This window comes from Serinus canaria, chromosome 5, assembly GCF_022539315.1.
Source record: "Serinus canaria isolate serCan28SL12 chromosome 5, serCan2020, whole genome shotgun sequence".
Taxonomy (NCBI): Eukaryota; Metazoa; Chordata; class Aves; order Passeriformes; family Fringillidae; genus Serinus; species Serinus canaria.
This window is the reverse complement of record NC_066319.1, coordinates 47,744,382-47,763,715: the sequence shown is the minus strand read 5'-3', so window position 1 is coordinate 47,763,715 and position 19,334 is coordinate 47,744,382. Positions and strand designations below refer to the sequence as shown.

The window sequence follows — 19,334 nt, the reverse complement described above, 5'->3', positions numbered from 1 at the left end:
GGACATTAAGTAAAGGCAGAACTTTCTATTTGCGGAGCTTTTGGCCTCTGCAAACTTGCCTTTGTTCAGCCCGTCATGGCCCAGTGACACAGGTAAGATTGTTGTTCCTGTGTTTGTGGAAGGGCAGTATTGATCCTGGTGGGCATTGCTCTCACCTGCATGTCTTGTGAGTTGGCAAGATACTGTTCCCCTGTGAACAGAAAGTTCGGGCTGCGTTTTGCCATGTCAGGCAGGATTCTGCAAACTGGGAGGTCAGGCAAGCTGAGAAAAACAGGAGGCAGCTGCACAGGGTGTGTCACTGCTGGGCCTTGTCACTTGGCTGTGTTTGGGATAAGCCTCTTTTAGAGGAGCCTGGATTGTCTTTGAAGGTTTGCTGATTTAGTTTTTTTCCCCCAATAATAGAGCTGTGTATTATGTATAAATATGTGAATACATAAACATAAATGCAAAGCTTTTTTATCAGAATCACCTCTATGTACTAATATAAATTCAAGTGGTTCTGGAAAATTTAAAGTAATTGTGTCTGAAATAAAAATGTATTTTTCACTTTTTGTGTTAACATAAGGTTATCAACGACTTTTTAATGTAATTTTTTAAAGAAACAAAACCTTGTTTTTTACAGGCAACTGCAGTTACATTCTAGACCCTCTTGATTTGTTCCTCCATTGAGTCAGTGAGACTGCTCTGATAATATGATTTGTTAAATCACACTGGTGACAGCAGCCAAGAAAGTTCACATACAAGGGAAGACTGCTGGCTACTAGAAAAGCAGAGTAGCTCCTGATACACACTTGCACAGAAGACAAGTGTGTCCTGAGACATCTAAATAAAGTTTTGTCAGATGTCTCTGACTGGCAGAGCAGCTGTTGGCACGCCACAGCAGGCTCAGGCAGTAAAACAGACTGAGGCTTTTGTGTTGGGAATGGTTTACACCCCAGTGTTGTGTTAATTCATGCCTTGAAGAATAGAATGTTTGGGCTTGGATTTCTTCATAATCCTTCTCTTGGTTGTCACTTTATCCTTACAGTGTTAGAAGCAAGACTTCTAAAATGAGCAGTGACACAGAAACCCAGCTGTGGAGACTCATCCAAAATCCCCTGCAAAGTTTTGAGCAGTGGAAGCCTTCGGTCCAGATGCTCCTGGAGACTCCAGAGCCAGAGCTGGCTCACATTGAGGTAGCAAAGCTGTTGCTAAGGTCAGAGATGTGGGTTTGACTAAGGTTGCCTACAGCTGCCAGGCAGCAGCAGCTGGAAGGTGCTGCCAGTGTGGCAGGAAAGCCACAGGAGGGATGGAGCTCTTTACTTGGCCCCAGCTGCAGCACCTTGGCTTATTTTCAGCCTTCCCTTTGGTAAGCTGGAGTTGTCAGCTGAGCAGGCTGCAGAAAGTGCCAGGTATCTTTAACAATGATGATGATAATATTGTTTAGCATTGGCCCAGATCTCCCTGGATGGGGAGTTTGTGGGCTCTGTTAAGGAATTGTGTGGTGATATAGATGTGGGTATAAAATGCACAATTAGTGCATGTTCCCAGCAGGGTGTGTGTGTTACTTTGTCATCCCTGTGATCTCCAGAATAAATGTGTCTGTGAACAGGGATGGAATTTATCCTCAGGATGAGCATTCAAGCTGTCCTTTCTGTTGGTTGTTTAGGCCTCTCCTCTGCACAGACAACTCTTTCCATAGTACAGCTTACTTCTCTTTCTGTTCACAAAATGGATGCAGCCCTGGTGCCTCTAACATTATCAGGAAGATTTTTCCTTTAACTGGGCACTGTCCAGGTACCTTCTGTTACCCCTTGTTGGCCCAGCATGCTGTTTTTACCTGACTTTGTTGTACTGCTTTAGTTGTGTGACTTGTGTGAGAATAATATGGTTATATGATTTTTTTTTTGCCATGATTTCACTGGATGAACTTTTCTCCTTCAGGCTGCTCTAGCTGAAAGCTCCCAGTTCAAAGAAAAGTTGATGATGTTACAGCTAAAGAAAGATGTGCTAAACAATGTCCTTGGTGAGGAAAAGGCAGAGTCTTTCCTTCAAGAAGTAGCTGAAGCTTCAAAGGAGAGAGAAATTCTACACAAAGGTCTGCTGCAAAGCAAGAGCAAACTCCAGGTGAACTCCCCATATACTGTCTTTGCCTGTGATAAAGACAAGGATGAAGTCTTTACAAAGCCAGTTTTATACATATAAATTTAGCACTAATCCCTTCTCCTAGGTTGATCAAATATTGAAATAAATCTGTGGTCTGTTGCATAGTGTAGCTCAGTGTTTGTCCTGAATATGAAGCAGATATTGACAAAACATAATGCCAAGGTATATATGGTAAATACTGGACCTGTTTCCTTATTTCTCCATCTAGAATTTGATAATGCAACATAAGAACTTTGATGCTGGTTTTGCATCATTGCAGAAGAAATTATCTGCCATCAAAGCCAAATTAGATCTGGAGAAGGAACCACGGCCTGACCTCTTGGGTAAAAAGACACAACTCCAGAGACTCCAGGTACATTACAGTATTGCTTGGCCATGTTATCCTCAGCTAACTGTGCTTCCTGATTGTTCATGTTTTCTTAGTATTGGGAATTCAGTACCTTTCCCCTTGACTGTGTGTTAGATAATTTCATTTGGTCCAGTTTATAGCATGAGTGAATGAAATTAAAGCAGTGCAGATGAAGCACTGGCAAACTGAGCTTGAGGGAAGGAAGAAGCAGCTGGGGCTGTTGGTGGTACACCTTCTTGGGCTAGCTCAATTGCTAAAGAAAGTGCATCCTGACCATTCCCACTAGCAGTGAAACTGCACAAGATAGGTTGGTTCAGGTTAGCTTCCTCAAAAGAATTTCCACTGTTCCACTTCCTTCTGTATCCTGCTCTTTCTGCTCTTTCCCTTGGCACTTAGCTGGGACACATTCTGGATTTACTCCACAGCTGATTCAGCTGTCCAAGATAAGAAAAACAAAATTAATGGGAAAAGATGATAATGTTTTGGTTAGTGTTTGGAACTGGCTCAGCAAAGGGGCCAACATGCAGCAGAGCCTGTTCAAGGCATACAGTGGGATTACATCCCTGGGAGAGGGGAGAGAGGAGCAGGAGGAGGAGGGAGAGGGGATGGGACTGCCCTGGTGAGCTGTGACAGCTCACCTGTACTGTGGCACTTCATCCTTGGTGACCTCAGGGTGTTATCACCACAGTTCTTTGCTGGTTATACCATACAACCTATCTTCTTTGTTAGCTCCCAGTAACATGTAAAGGACATCCAACTATTTTTTTCAGAAACATTTACTCCTAGGCATCAGAGCAATTCATCTTCTCTAATGACAGTGGTTGTTGCTGGGTTTTTTCTCCTCACACTGTCAAATGGAGCTACCTTTGGTGTATGTTTTTGAAAGTCCATGCCATACCTAGCACACTACACACATGGAATCTGTCTTTTCCTCTGCAGATGATCCAAGATGACTTGGCAGAGCTTGCCATTCACATGGAGGAGGTAGAGAAGCTTGTGCAGTCAAATACCACACACAGGCATGAAATGAACCAACTCTCATCTGATTCTCAGGCCCTGAAGAGATCACTGGAGGTAACATAAGGACGTTTTTAGTTGTCTGAGGAGTTGTCAGTTGCCTCTATTTAAAAGTATTTTAAAACATCTTTGAGCTTATGCCATTACATGCTTTGAGTGACAGATATTTTCATTTCAGGAAAAGAAAGCAGTGAATTCTTAGGACTTTGATAACTCTTCCAGGATTCTTTGATTATCTCTAATGTGATTTCCCTTGGGATAGGATGCTATCCACATGGATTTTGTCTATATAAACTGTTTCTGGAGTGGGCCTGAGATTTCTGACCAAAAGAACTCATATTGTCATGGTGGTGTTTGCAGTTCACTGATTACAGGAGAGGGGGTTTGTACCAAAGTGTTTGTGGTTTTTATGGCTTTGTGATCTAAAAGTTAATGACAGAAAAGTGCAGCAATTGCATAAATACTTGCTTTGTCCTGAGGTATTTTGTAGCTTGCAAACATACCTATAAAGTGACCTCCAGGGCAGTCTCAGAAGATTCTCAGAAGAAGAGCTCATGAAGTTTCCTTAGCTATGCAATTCACTATAGGATTACGTGTGTTAAAGTGTTACCTGAACATGCCCTGTGGAATTCTAGTTTCAGTTTCGATCATCCCATTTATACTGTACTGAACTTTTGCCAAACAAGTCTGTACAGTGATTTCTGATTCAGGGAGTGTAAATGTATTTGATATTGACAAAAACCCCAAACATGTAAATTCTCTATTCCCTTTCAGCTGAGAAGGGAGCAATTCTAGTTCTTAATACCCCCCCGTGTGGTTGAATTCAGGCCTGCAGGAGCTTGGAGGTGTTTTCCACACCACTGATGCTAAAAGCATAGGTTTTTTGTCTCTCATTAATAACTGCATTTTTCCTTTTTGCCCGTGAGGTTCTGTGCCCATCATAGTGTTAGAGCCAGTAAATAAAGTGTTTTTTGCTTCTCTTTGGTTGCTGACATCTTTTTATCCTTTGTAGCTGATGATAGAGCAGAGTGAAGACCACGTTCAGAAGCACTGGGCATATAATGACAAACTGTCTGACCTCCAGCAGTGGATCTCAGTAACCAGGGAGAAGATTGACTCCTGCCAGGATGCTGAGAGAGAGCAGAACACCGAGGGCAGGCTGGAAGACCTGGAGGTAGGAAAAGCATCTTAGTTCAAGATGTTAATTATTCACTTTGCAGCATTCAGACATTACGAGTGGGGGTTTCTAGTGTGGATTTGCTGGTTCAGGAGAGAAGTGATGTGTGTTTCTCCTGCAATGACTGTTGGCTGGTGTTGCCTCTCTGCTTTGCCCTGTGCTGTGGCATGTGGGGCCATGTAACAGACAAGAGCATGAGTAAGTGACAGACAAGAGAAAATGAGTAAGTGTTGAGATGGGACCACCATCTCAAGGGTAGGTGCACAGGATAGGCAGTCTGTTCCTGTCAGATGATCTCTCTGAACAATACCTGCCTTTGCCTGTGTGTACTCATCAATATATTGAACATTCCTGCCATTTTAGATGGCCTTCTACTTGTGGAACTGAGCTGTTCCAAAGCTGCCAGTTTTTCCTGTGTAGCAGTACTTTGCGTGCTAAATTCACTCTAAATTCACACTTCAGCTGGCAGCTGTTGCCTTCATATGGGAGACCAAAATCTTTCTTGGGAAGGCTACAGAAGGAGGTGCATTGACATCTTGCACCCTCAAAGTCCTCCCATCAGCTCTTTGACCTAGGTTGGCTCTTTGGAAGCATCCACAGCATATTTTTTTTCCCTCTAGGTATGTTCTAGCTAGTACCAACAAAACCAGCATAGTCCTGGACTGAGCATGGCCTTCAGTCTGATATAGCCTCCACTTCATCCAGGATACCTAGGAGTAATTTCAGGGCTTTGCATTTCAGAGAATGCTGGCTGAGTTTCCAGATAAGGAGATCCAGCTGCACCTTGTGGAAGCTCATGGCCAGTTGGTCATGGAGAATTCTTCTCCAGAGGAGACTGCCCATGTCCAGGCAGAGCTGGATCAGCTGAAAGAGTCATGGAAATCACTGAAGGAGATGGCAACTGGGTAAGTGTTCATGTAGGTTTTCCTTAAGTCTCTTCAACAGGGTTCTTTTTACTGCAGTAAGAGCAGAGACACTTGAGGCTTTTTGCTCTGTGCTGTGAAAGTGAACAGCCATACCATAATGCTAGAAGCAATATGAGATTTTATTTAATTGTCTGAAAACAGAAAATCATTACTTTTAAGGAAACCTTTTTAAGACTCTGTGAACCACAAGGTTTGTGAATCTTCCTTTACCTTGTGTTAGAGTAGGCAGTGTCTTATGGCCTGGCTCACTCTTGTTCTGCCAGTCTGTGTCAGAGGAAATTTGGCACAGACTGGGTGACTTGTGCTCCTCTGTCTCATCTTCCTGTTCTCCTTGGAGATGCCTCCAAGGAGGCTGTATCTGCAATGGGATTTGTGCCTTTTGCAAACCTGCAGAAGTATAAACAGAGCTAAAAATCTTCACTTTAGCTGGAAATGAAGACTTAATTTATTTTGCCTCCACTGTGTAGTGCTGAAATGCTGCTCCTATTTGCTAGTCTGCATTAATATTTAATGGTGTGCTGCATGTATGATTGTATTCATACATACTGTCAGAATATGGCAGGCACAAAAAATAAATTACAGTACTGTCAGGCACAAAAAATAAATTACAAAACTGAGTAAGGTTTGATTGTACTGCCTCCTGTAACCAGAAGGAAAATTCTATTGCCAAAGTATTATTTTTAGTCCCCAAAATAAAAGGAAACAAAACACTTGGAAATGTTAGAGCTAGAGTCCTGCTGCAGCTGTGAGACACTCTGGTTGGGAATAACTTCAATAGTAATAGTTTTATGACTATTAATAATGATATAATAACAACAATAGTGCTGTTTCCCTAGAGCTGTCTCCCATAGCCCCAGTCAAAGTGTGGATGTTCACTGCACTGATATCTCTGGTTTTGTGTTTCCAAGCCTCCTCAAAAAGTGGCAGTTAAGTAGACCAGTGGCTGAGAAGAAGAAGAAAAGAGCATTTGTGGACAGCAGATGGATGTCTAGACCTGCTTTTCACCTTTTTGATGTCGATCCCAACCATAAGCAGGTGAGATGGGGACTCTGTGTTTTCCCTCATGTCAGCCTCACAAGAACAGTTTCATTGCCTTCATCTGAAATGTGGGTTACAAAGTTGGAGGTTAAGATTTCACAGTCAGGCCTTCAGAGGAAATGTCTGACATATCATTAAGGGCTTTTTTGTTCCTGTTGTTCTGTATCCCAGGAGAAGATGGGAGAAGGGCAAACTGCAAGCACCCAGTTGAAGCTCCTACATGACTTTGAAGAGTGGCTCCAAGGAGAAAACACCAAACTGACCAAAATTCTTGCTGGGACTCCATCTTCTGAAGAAGAAATTAAGGGACACCAGAGCAAACTTGAGGTTAGATTTCAGGGGGTGAATAGAGAAAAATACTGCAATAAGTGTGAATTCCTTCAGAATTAAAAAAAATCCAAACAACAGCAAAACCCAGAACCACTCCACCTACCAACCAAAAACCCACCACCCCCAAAGAAAACTCCAAACAATCCTCAAGAACAAATAGACAACAAATTCAAACACCATACACTCTTCTGTATGAGACTCTAGAGTAGATGAAGCTCAGGAATTTAGGACAATTTTCATCCTTTCTATTAGGAAAGGTCTGCCAGAACCAGAGTGGAAGGGAAAGGAGCACCTGGCCTTTAGCTGTCGGGCTGGACATTTCCAGTGTGGTATGCCAAAGGTGTTCATTCAAAGAAGCTAATTAAAATCAGTGTCAAATCAGCATTTGGTCTCATTCTTCCTGTGGAGTGCAGCCAAAAGCCATGGCCATTTGTTAGATTTGTTGGATTGTTAGAAACTAAACACAGGAATAGCCAAGGCTAGAGGAGTCCTGCAGGTGAGTTTCATATTATTTCAGGTCAAAAAAGCAAGAACAAAAATAAATGTGCATGTAAACCACTGTTTTTTTCAAATGCTGATTTAAAAAGTGGGGCCTTCCTGAACCCTGAATTGCTGCTGAGCCTTGTCTTTGCCTTTAGGAGCTGCAGTCTCATGTGCCTCATGGTCAGCATCTCTTTGAGGACCTCCTGCATCTTCATCCTGTCATGGGAAGTTCTGAGGACCTGGAGGACCTGCGCTACCGATGGATGCTCTACAAAGCCAAGCTGAGAGAGGCCCTGAGCTCACGGGTAGGTGACAGCACACAGTCCACAGCTGCTGAGCTCTGCCACTGCTCTTTCAGGTTGCTTCACATTGCTAGTCTTACTTCAGCAGTATTCATGTGTGTCTGCTTAGTTAAGAGTTGTGTGCTTTTTCCCATCTCAAGATATTTCTCGAGATGGAAGTTTCAAACCAGAGTAGTAAATGGCAAAGAGGCATCAGCTGGGATCTGAGAGGTGTTTGTGTGAATACTTTGGGTGTGTGCCTGGTTCTGGGCACATGGATTTCTATTTTTTTCCCTTTCTCCACCCAACATCCTCCATAGAGTTATTTTTTGACAGTTCCTGCAGTAAGAATATATTCACTGTTCATTATTTGTGTCTCCTGCTGTGAGACAGAATAGTCACTGACTGAACTGATTCCAAGTAACTGCACAGAAGGACCTAGTCCCTTTTGAAACTGTCCTTATAGGTCAATGATTTGGAATGAAATAAAGAGGAGAAATTTTAATTCAAAAACCAAATTATTAAAGAAGTTACCTAGTTGTTATATATAAGATATGCTAAGGGTGGCAGAATTCATAATCATATATAAGATATTCCAGGGCATGCTAAAGATACTCCCATGTTCTTAGAATAAACATATATAATTATTAACTAATTTTTTTCTAATTTAACTATTCACACATTATCTGAGCAGCTTCAAGATAGCATAATCAAAGGAATTTACAGGTTTGCATTTGGTACTTTCTGTATGTGAAGGCTTTCAAAGTTGAAGTTTTAAAATGTCTCTAATTTTAAAATTTGAGACATTTTAAAGTTTTCTGCCTTGATAAACATTTTCTTAATATCCAAAGCTTTTTTAGAACATGAATCCTTTAAAATACATGTAAGGTAAGCATTAATTTTATTAATAAAGAGCATATTTCTGTGTTTGCCATTGATTGTAATGACTCATGGTTTGTTAACCAAAACCATCTGTAAGCATTAACATAGTCAATAGGTGTCAGTAAAGTCAAAGCTATTGCTGGGAGAACTGCTCATCTGATTCAAGTAGTCAGGGACCTAAAAACATGTCATCTTTCTGCCTAATGTTGTTAAAAAGCCCATAAAAAAAAAATCTCCTGCTGGTTCACTCTGTCCAGGTGACCATGGATAGGAGAGAAAGATCCCCTGTGTGGTGAATACTCATTTACAGGCTCCTCTGGGCTCTTAACTTCATGCTGCCTTTTTTTTTCCTTTCTTTCTTTTAAACAGGGTGCTGGATCTTTGGAGGAACCAGACAGATTGAGAAAGGCAAGAACAGTTTCTTATTATTTAGCTAAGAAATGTTTGACCAGACTTTTTGCAAAAAATGGTTTTAAACTTTTCTCAAGATTCCTGAAATCAATTTGCTTATTAAGAGCCACTCTTAAAGAATTTGTTTATTTTCTCCAGACTTTTAAATGAAAAAATATTCCAGAGTTTTTACTCTTGAACTAGGCTTACTGTATCTCTAGAATATCCATCTGCTGGGAGAGGAGGGAAACTCAGTTTTTATACATCTACATGCTACATGAATTTAATTAATTTTTCAAAAGAGACTGAGGAAGAGCCATAATATCTATCTAAAGGATTTAGTGGTTAAGTGCCTAAAAAAATTATTGAAAATGGGACTTCTAATTCTTTAGGAACTTCTAAAAAAAATACCTTGGATCAATCAGCCCACCTTCTTTCTAATGCAGAAAGCCAGAGAAAGTCAAGAGATTTGTCTAATGCTATTAGACTAAATCCTTATTCTAAGCAGCAGAATTCCTCCTGTGATGGATTTTCTTTTTGAAGTGATGACATAAGGAACAGAGGCAGTACAGGAGATGATAAGGAGAAGCTAAAAGAAAACAAAATCCTGCCAGTTTCTTATTAAACCAAGCAGCACTTCTGATCCCATTTTCATAAAGTCAGCAAAATTTTTCTGTCACAATTTGCTTTGTTTATAGAAGCTGTTCTGCTTTGTACTGTCATCTCACTTTCCATTGGTGTTTAGAAGGAATAGAATGAGGCTTTATTTGCCCAGCACAAAGGAGATTGGATGAATAATGTGTTGCAGGATCATAATCACATAGTCAAGTTAAGCTAAATCAAACCCTTGATTTCTCTTGGTGCAACACCTCTGTAGAAGATACCAATATTTAAAGGGTGCAGTACAGTGCATTTCAAGCATGGCCAGAAATCAAGACTTGCCTCATTCTGATGAGATATTCCTCTTATTCTCAAATGTGGAGTAGCAGCTCCAATATTTTCACCCAGCAAAGTACTGACCAGTTTTAAGGCAGTTCTCACACCTTCCTCAATAGTTTTGGCTGCAGTTCAGCCTTGCTGAAGACCCCCAAAGACTTTCTGTTCTTTCTGTTCTTGCCTGTCTGGCTCAGCATTAATTGTTTCAGCCAGTAAGGTCACCAGATTTTTTTCAGGCTGGAAAAACAGTATGACATTTTAATACTTGGTGTAGAGGCAGCCAAACATTTTGTAGTGCTTCTTTTCCCTAGAAGAGGCTCACAGGGATATTCCAGAAGACTGACCAGGGAATTCTCTGATTTCACATTGTTTGATTGGGTCAAGTTGTTTGTAGGGAAAATAAAACAAAAGCTTTAGGCATAAGCATGTCTCCAGTTAGATGCCATTTTTAATTTATCTGCCTCACCTGCCTTGGGGTACATGGTATTTATTCACCCTTAAATTCTCCAAATTAGACTAAAGTCTTCAGTTAATTTTCAAAGATACTGGCTTAGCATAATGGCAGGCAGCAAACATTTGTCAATTGGGCCTGCAGCAAGAGCACAAAAAATCCCCACTCTGTGAGTTTTTAATAGCTACTGAACACAAAGAGAAACAGCTCGGGGTGGAAAGGACTGAAGAACTGAAATACCTCATAAGCACGAGGGAAATGGCTCCCATTGCACTAACAAGTTATTTGCAGTTTCCCTTCAGCCAGTACAGATGTTGCTGTAACTTATACCCTGCTCACTTCAGTGAGATTTCACTGACCTCAGGGCTTTTATTTTCTGGTTAAACAGTAAGAGTACAGCAAGAATCCAAGTGCTGGAAGCAGAAGTGTCTTTTTTTTTTTTTTTTTTTCATTCAGGTTTTATCAAGATGTGAGACAGTGTTGCCATAAGATTTTTGAGTACCACTTAAGAGAGCCAGAAAATAATGTTGATCCCTTTTGGGTGTATCACTGTTTGGCCTAAGAAAAGAGGAAAACCAAGCCAACCGCAGAATTCTAGCCTATGGAATTTACTTTAAATTCAGGTTTGACACCTAAAATGTGCCTGGAAACAAAAGAAAGATTAAGCAAAATATTTTTGCATGCATGAATATCTTTTCAAAGCTATGGTAAAGGAAGCCAACTACCTTGAAGAGAATGGCTGATCTCAGGAGTTGGTATCTGCAGGAGGTGCAGATGGCTGCATCTCTGTGCTTGCAAACCAGTGAGTTTGCATAAAATAAAATCAGGTTATCTCTAATTTGTCAGCTCCTTTGTGTGACTCCTCTTGAGTCACACAAAATCAGCGGAAGTGGCAGAAGTTGAGGTATTTTTGGAGTGCTCTCTGCTTTTTGCAGCACAAGGTCCCCAGTGACTCTGCTTGTCTCTCCTGTTGGAGCTGTGAATATTTTGCAGCAGCAGCAGATCAACGTGGAGAAGGGGAAGACCCAGCTACAACCATTCTCATTTGACTGCCTTCTGAAGTTATTCCATTTCTTGCCTACATGGCCAAATGTTGGGCAGAAAAGAGCCTGCTCCATGTATAGTAATGTGCTTTTTTTCCTGATCATTCCTCCATTGCTGAGGACATGCCCCTGCCTCTGGTGCCCTTAGGAGCAGAACAGCCTAATGATTGTGATGTGAGTGACTTCTTGTTGATTAACAAAAAGCAGTTGCAGGAAATTGCACTGGCTGCAGTGAATTTTTAGCAGGTGCCAGTGACAGCCAATGTAGATGGATATTTCTGCAGGGTACCTAGCACACTCAAGAACATAATCAAGCAAGTGCTCAATAATAACTATGATAAATGTTACTTTCAAAGGTTGGCTCCCAGCTACCTGAAAATATTCCATGAGCATTCTTGGCATAAATAGGAAGTAGAAGGCTCATTATTTACAGGTCTAGGTAGCACTGTTTGATTTATTTTCTCAAGTTCTTAGAGTAATTACTTCCTTGCTAAACAAACTATCTGGCTTTATTGTTTGTACAAACAAAATAATTAGAATTCATTACATCAGTGGTCAGCTAATTGCTTCCTTTGAGATTCTGCTAAGAGTAATCTCCTGTAACATACAGACAGAACATGTAAGTTAATCTTATTTGGAGACACCATTGATCTGGAGTCAATCAAATTAATGCAGTCATTCAGGAAACTGCAAAGCAAGAGCTGCCAGAGCTTGCCAGGAAGAAAACAGTACTGTGGTCTGCTCTGTCCAAGTGCAGATATGATGGGAGCTCCTCGTGGCAGAAAAGCACAGCATTCTGTGGTAGTGCCCGTGGTACTGGTGCCTCTCTACTGAAAGTGCTCTCCTCAGGTCCTGCTAGGTGTTACCCACTTGACATCTTCTGTACAATTACAGTCTTAGTAAAATGAAAAAGACTTACTGAAAGGTATCTTTTCCTCACTCTCCTCCCTTTTCAATACCTCTTTTATAGGTAAAGATAATATCTGTAATATCTGTCCATTTTTTTTTTCATCACTCTGCCTATAAGCCTGTGCTTACCTGTTTTGGGAATTATACCATGACCCAAACACAGGATGAAGGACACCTTAGCATTAAAAATTACCAGATAGACTTACTTTCTCCCTACAGTGATATTTGCTCAGAAAGGAAACTTAGTCAAAAAAAACCAAGAAACCCCACCTCCAGAAAAATACTACCTGCCCATTCCAAACTCAGACCCACTGTTAGGTAAGCTGAGCCAGGCAGCAGCATCCCCTTTCTTTTCCAGCAGGCTCACAAGCTTCCCCTCACATTTCTGCACCTGGGAGACTCCCTGCCCGTGTGCTCTTATTTCTGTAGGTTTCATGCCATTTTCCAATTTACAGTACAGTGTCCCCAAATGTTAGATACCTGGGGCTCTTTGTTTGTTGTTTATCTGGCCCTGCCACACCTGTGCCTTGCCAGTGCTCTGCCTGCAGCAGTGCTGGTGCAAGAGGTGCCATCCTGCTTCCCAGGACACCTGGCTCTTACTTTCCTTTCATCCTCATGTGGAGTTAGTTAGGCAGGTGGTGGATGCTCTCTGCTCTGTGTGAAGAGATCTGTCCTTTAGCTGCAGATTTTCACCAAGGAGATAGCTTAGAATGATTTTCTCAGCAGATGTAACTTCATGTCCCAACTGAAAGGTAAAGACAGAGAGGTTTGTTGAGCAATATCAGAATGCAACCAATTTTCAGTATACACCTGAAAAAACAGGTTTTTAACACAACTGTAAAAGGCACTGTAAGAAAAACACTTCTAATCATTACCTCTAATTTTTTTACCCATTATTTATTTAAAAGTAAGCCATCACATTTTACAGTCTTTAAATAAAATGCAAATATATTTAAATTATGTATAGTGGCTGCTGAAGTTTAAGAAAAGTTTGATCTTGGCTTCAGAGAAGTCACTTGAGAGAAGATTCCAGCAAAGAAGCTGGATACATACATTGTTGACATGATAAACCAGATTTTGATGTCAGTACCTTCTTCTACAAGTTCCAGAACATTGTGTCTTTCTTTCAGTTTTTATTCTTTCTATGCTTATTTTAATTAGTTTATTTCAACTTCCAAGGATGAGTGGAAGTTGGAAATTGGGGAAAGTTGTTTTACTTGCCTGCCTTCCTGAATATAGAAGACTAAGGTCTTTTTCTGCTTGCTTAGGTCTGGAGAATTATAGAAATCAGTGCTGCTTTAACAGATCAGGCTGTAGCTCTTGTCCTGTGATATGCTCCTCCTGTACACATGTCATGCTCTATGTGCACACAGAAGCTGACCTTTATAAACCCATTTGTGTCCCAGTACCATATGGCACAGTGCTTAGTTCTAAGTGACTTTGCAGCAGAAATTCTGAAATACCCACCATATGTGGCTGCTGAAACCTCAGATACAAACTGCTGGCTTGCTTTCTGCTTCTTTTAAATGAAGCCTCCATGGAAGATTCTAGATTATCCCCCAGCCATGGTGAGGTACTCCAGAATGTGCCCTAAGGAAGGCAACAGTCTTTAATTTGCCTGTACACTTACCTATTTACATGCATATGCTCATGCATTTCAGAATTGAAGGGAACATTAAGGTTGCAAAGTCAAGCACTCTGAAGATGGAAACATCAGAGCTAAAATTGCCTGTATGGCTGCAGTTAACCTCTCTTCAGCATTCTGGTTCATTCTGGTAGCTCTTCATGCAAAAGAGAATGATAAGCACAGGGATCAATGGGGTCCCAGACCCCCCTTACTGATTCCTCACTGCTGGTTGCCTACCCTGGGCTGTATCTGCTTTTAGGAAAATACAGCTCTGAACTCAGTGTCTCACTGTCCTTTTGCAGAGGCCACGTAACCTCTAATCAGCAGAGGCTGATCTTAGTTCATGATGTGGTTTGTGGGATTATTTGTTGCTGCTGTGGCTTTGCCCAGGAGCATGTTGGATGCTCAGTTCTGTGGTGACAGTAGTATCCAACTCCCCTAAATGATTTCCTTCTTGAGAAGGCCAGCTGTGATTTGCAGTGTGTTTTTTATCTTGGAGAGGGACATTCATGGCTCTGAGAACTGATGGGAAGCTCAGCTCCAAACAATCTCACACTGAGGTTAAAAAAAACTTGATTTTCTTTGATTTGAGAGAGCAGGCTGTGATCCCCCTGGAACTGATCTCTTGTTGTCATAACCTGTCTCTGTGAGTGACAGCTGAGGAAGTACCCAGTGGGATCCCAAGTGGCAGAAACACAGGGCCTCTTTGAGGCATAATGCCACCATAAGGCAGCTGCTTCACCAAAACAAGTGGTGCTGCTTAATACTCCTGTCCAGGCATCCTCCTCTCCTGGATGAAAGGAATGTATGGCAGGCTGTTGTTTCAGCCTTCCTGGCAGCTGTAGTTCTTCTCAGAGGAATGATGAAGTGGTAGAATCCTAACCTGTGTAGGTGACCCTTTCCAAGGCCTAGCTATTCTTCCTGTTTAGAAGTTCTTCCTCTGTCCCTATTGCTGTAGTTTAAGCCCAATATGCTGTGCTCTTCCCACTGTGGAGGTAGGCCTGGATTCCTCCTGCATAGGCATTTAATTTAGGTTTTCACATCAATGTGAATTGTGCTGAGAGTGTAGGTGATGCTTGACTCTCCATCTCTTGTTGTAGAATGAACCAGGAGCCAGGTTCAAAGCTAGCACAAAGGATGTGTTCTTCTTGCCAGCCGGAACTCCTTGCTGAAGAACATTGAGCACTCTCTGTAGTTTGTGTAGGTTTAAGGGGAAACTGGGCAAGTATCTGGAAGAAAGATTCCCTGAAAGTTGAACAGGTGAACAGGCTCTATCAGGCTCAGCAAACTGCCTGAACTGAAAGCAGTTACTGCCTTACTGCATCTGTGCCAGCTGCTGTAGAATAGAGGACACCTGGGCTGGGTACAGCCCTGGCATGAAGTGGAGTGGCTGCTGGTGTCTCTGTGTCATGGCTGGGGGACACTAAGGCACTGGTCTCTTTATCCCTAGGTAGAGCAGGCGTTTTCGGGCAGCAGTGCATTTCTCAGGAAATACTCTGAGGTAAGAGGAATAAATCCAGACTAAATATTTTTTCTCTGCTGGATGACTGACTCAGTGGTGCAGGTATGATTTTTGTCAGGCACGCTGGTGACATACAAGCAGCAGCAAAGCCCTGCTAATGAGGCTGGTATGAGATGCTATATTGCTCTGCTCTCTCAAATAGCTAGATTAACTGTGTGTTTTCTTATATCCTGGAATGTGGTCAATAGCAAACCAGGGGGGGCACTGATTTTTAGTAAAACACTTCAGCAACCTACACAGGAATATTCTGTAGCAAGTTCTAAGTGCTTTTCTGCTGTTTCCCATCCAAGTGATTTTCCACGGTGCGTTTGGCCAGGAGTTATTAACTGCAAACAGATTGAGCTGTTGAGCACTCCCTGATCTAAACCCCTGCTTGTCATTCAAATGCCCCAACATGAATCAAGTACAAATGTGAATTTTCACAGCCAGTGCAGTTCATTTGGAGCAAGCATGCATTTAGCATTACACAAAACACAGCCGTCCACCCCTTGACAGTCCTTGCTTGTCCTGGTGTTTTGAGGGAGAAGGGGGAGGGCATTTATTCCTGATGGCCAACTTGAAAAGTATATTTTCCTTTTAAATGCCAACCTATTCCTTTTCCATGTGTGTTTCAAAAATATCTCTGACACTTTGGCTCAATACCCAGGTATTCCAACTGTTATTCTAAGATGGTGGAAATTAAAATTCTGTTGACTTCACTGGAGCTTTGCCAGTTTTTCTCAGAGGAAGATTTGATTTCAGAATATTTCGTGGAGCCTCTCTCTGACACATGCACTGCAGGCACTGTGGGTGCTGGGTGGTAGCTGTACTGGTGCCAGTAGCTGGAGTGATTGGGAAAGGGAAATTCCACTGTGTAGCAAGGGTTGTGGTTCCAACCTTCTCATCTTTCTCATCATCAGCCTTCCATCTCATATGGAAATGATATATTCAAACTGTCTCTTGCAAAGGTAGAACTGTGTTAGGCTGTCCTTTTCTAACCCTGAGTGATGTGCTAAATGTTTGGAAGTGTGTCCTGACTCCAGGACCCTGATCCCTTTGAGTCCAGTAGAGCAGAGGTTTGTGCCTTGGCCTCCTGAATTTCCTGTTGGGGCCATGGTCTCGGGTCATTACATCCTGAAAGCATCTCCTTTTCACATCACAAATCTAAAAGAATATCTTGACTTAGTAAAATTGAAGTGCTATTTTTTTCAAACTCTGAAAGGGAGTCAGTGCCTCAAATTTTCCATGATTTTTCCAATTGTATCCTCTTTCCTATTAAAATTTACTGTGTCTCCTTCAATTTTCTTTTACTCTTTAACACCTCTCATAGTTACACACAAAAAAAAAAAAACCCAACCAAAAAAAAAAAAAAAAAAAAAAAAAAAACCACAAAAACCACCCAAAAAAATCACCAATTGTTCCAGCAAGAACAAAGCAATGGAACTAATATAGGTTTCATGTCACAACAACTTGGGCATGTAACTAATGAATCCATTTGTAAGATACCTGCTGACCTCCACAGACAAATAGTTCCTGATCCTGACTTTATTTAGTTGTCCCTGTGCATAATCCCACTGCAGACCCTGAAATTAATGATAAATCTCCTGTGGATTTCAATGTGTGCAGGTTGAGGCCCTCATTTATTAAGGGTTTATCATTGCAAATTTGCTGAAAACACCAAACCCTCACAGCTCCTGTGGGCCTCATTTTCAGTCCTGCAGAGGCATCATAATACCATGTTTGCCATAGCTGAGTCATTCCCATGACAACAAATGGAGTCTAAAATACAACATTCTGACCTTGCTGTGTGATCAAACAAAACAGAGAAGCTGGGCATTGAAGAGAAAAGTTCATTGAGCACAAATACCTATAAACCCAGCAAACAGGTGAGAGAAAAGCAGCAAATAGAGACAAAATATTTCTCCTTCTCTAAAGTTCTGCCCCAGGGTAGCTGTCTCTCCACAGATTTTTCTAATGCTAGGATCTGCTATGGTTAGCTTGAGTATCCTCCTCTGCAGAAAGCTCAAAGGAGAGCTTGTTAATCAATCCATTTTGCATTAATTCTTTCTGGAGGATGAGCTGTGAAAAGCAATACTATTTTACAGCTTCTTCCAGTGTATCTAAAAGCAAGGCACTTTGAGAAATGGGATGAGATTGAAATGTTGAGTTATTAATAGTCTTTGCTATAGAAATCAAGGCAGAGTCAGTGAACTGCTCTGAATCAAGTGCTGGATTGGTAGAAGAATCAGAGTAGGAAAACCAGTGGCTAAGTGGCAGTGTGGTCATCACAGGCAACCAGTGCCAGGCCTGAGTGACCATAAGAGATCTGCACCCTGGGCTGTGCCAGGGACAGAGACAAGGCACAACTGGAAATGCTCACAAATTTCCCATCAGTTCATAGCAGAAAGATGTAGCAGGGAGGACACTGGCCTGGCAAGGAAGGAATAGTTTCAGATTGAAGAAGCTTTCAAAACCAATTCTAAAGGGTTGACAGCAGTAAAACAGAAGTTTTAGGTGTTGCTAGGGAGACTGGTGGTCCTCACAACTGTGTCAGTGAGAGGTGGATTTCTAAGTCCCAGTTTGAGTTTGTGAGAACATTTTTGAGGATTCCAGTTGGGATGAACTATTGAACTCTCAGGATCCTTCCCTGTAACAGCATCAGCATTAAGACTTACTGTGCCTTAGTGGTAGGACAAAGAGCATGGTTTGAATTGTCCCAATGCAGAATTAACTCAGATTGGATCTTCCTCTGACAGAACTCCACCTGTTAATATCTACAAACAAACTTGCTCATGGATTCTGGAACCTGGCAAGGGTCTTTTTCCTTATAGATGGGGCACTCTGATAAATGTATTTGTCATGTTGCTGCCTATTATGGGTGCAGTGAAGAATTAAGAACAAGAAATCTTTGCATTGAAAACAGAACTGTGGATGTGTTCAGTGTAAACCAGTGTTTACACTGAACACACCAAGAAGTGGCTGATCACAGCATTACAGAGACAAGCCCAGAGAGCTCCAGCCAAGAGCTGTGGCTGCTGCTCTTGTGCACAGTAGATTTAGCATTGACTGTAAACACAGAAGACCTCCAGGCTTCGTTCAGCCCCTAGGCAGATGATATCCAGGAGAGGAGAAGGATTTCAGGTCTGGGCTAGAGAAGGGAAAGTCTCATTAGTACAGCTATTTATGCCTTGTACTTTGAGAACAGGTCACAGTAGGAGCAGGTGACACCTGTGAGGCAGCCAGGTTGGTGAAGCTTTGATTTCATGGGTAAATAATCACTGTACCCAGGGAACTTGCCCAGTGCTGCTCAAAGTCAGTCCCACTCACACCCTGGCATGTAGACTTTATCCACTGACAGTTCCAGTGTCCAGGGATCTGAGTTTTCCTTGGCCTCAGGGAACAAATTACAACCCAGGAACTGTGGGCCAGAAATGACAGAGCCAGCAGCTGTTGCTCTGCTGCCTCTGCATCTGCCTGACACTATAATTAAATCTCATCAGCCATTCAATATAATGGAAGCAAACCAACTACAACAGAAGGATTTTGCAGCACACCTGTCTCATGTTGTGGAACTGCAGCTGTGTATTTACCTTTGTCATCAATTCTGTAGGCATTTATATGGAGTTACAAGGGGCTGAGTAATTTAGAAAGCAGTGGAAAAGATCATTCAAAATAGCAAAAGGCATAATTACTTTCTTCTACCATCAATCTCCTCCATATCTTCTTTGCTGATGTTTCCCATGGATAGTTTATGTTCATTATATTACCTTCTTATCAAAATTATCTCAAATTGCATTTCCAGGTTGGGAAAAAGGCAACAGTGCTATAGTAGACAAAGGCATTGCCTGT

General features: G+C 41.7%; 1 protein-coding gene across 3 annotated transcripts in view; it reads left to right on the top strand.

The window, feature by feature from the left end:
• The window catches only part of SYNE3 (spectrin repeat containing nuclear envelope family member 3), a 74,961-nt gene that overhangs the window by 43,509 nt on the left and 12,118 nt on the right, over positions 1-19,334 (top strand). For all 3 annotated transcript variants that reach the window (XM_030240706.2, XM_030240711.2, XM_030240710.2), the window contains exons 8-17: positions 1,028-1,175; positions 1,924-2,106; positions 2,354-2,497; positions 3,434-3,568; positions 4,524-4,685; positions 5,430-5,593; positions 6,523-6,649; positions 6,824-6,979; positions 7,621-7,770; positions 8,998-9,036. In XM_030240706.2, coding sequence (XP_030096566.2) covers positions 1,028-1,175; positions 1,924-2,106; positions 2,354-2,497; positions 3,434-3,568; positions 4,524-4,685; positions 5,430-5,593; positions 6,523-6,649; positions 6,824-6,979; positions 7,621-7,770; positions 8,998-9,036 — 1,408 coding nt within the window. The remainder of the gene's footprint in view (positions 1-1,027; positions 1,176-1,923; positions 2,107-2,353; positions 2,498-3,433; positions 3,569-4,523; positions 4,686-5,429; positions 5,594-6,522; positions 6,650-6,823; positions 6,980-7,620; positions 7,771-8,997; positions 9,037-19,334) is intronic.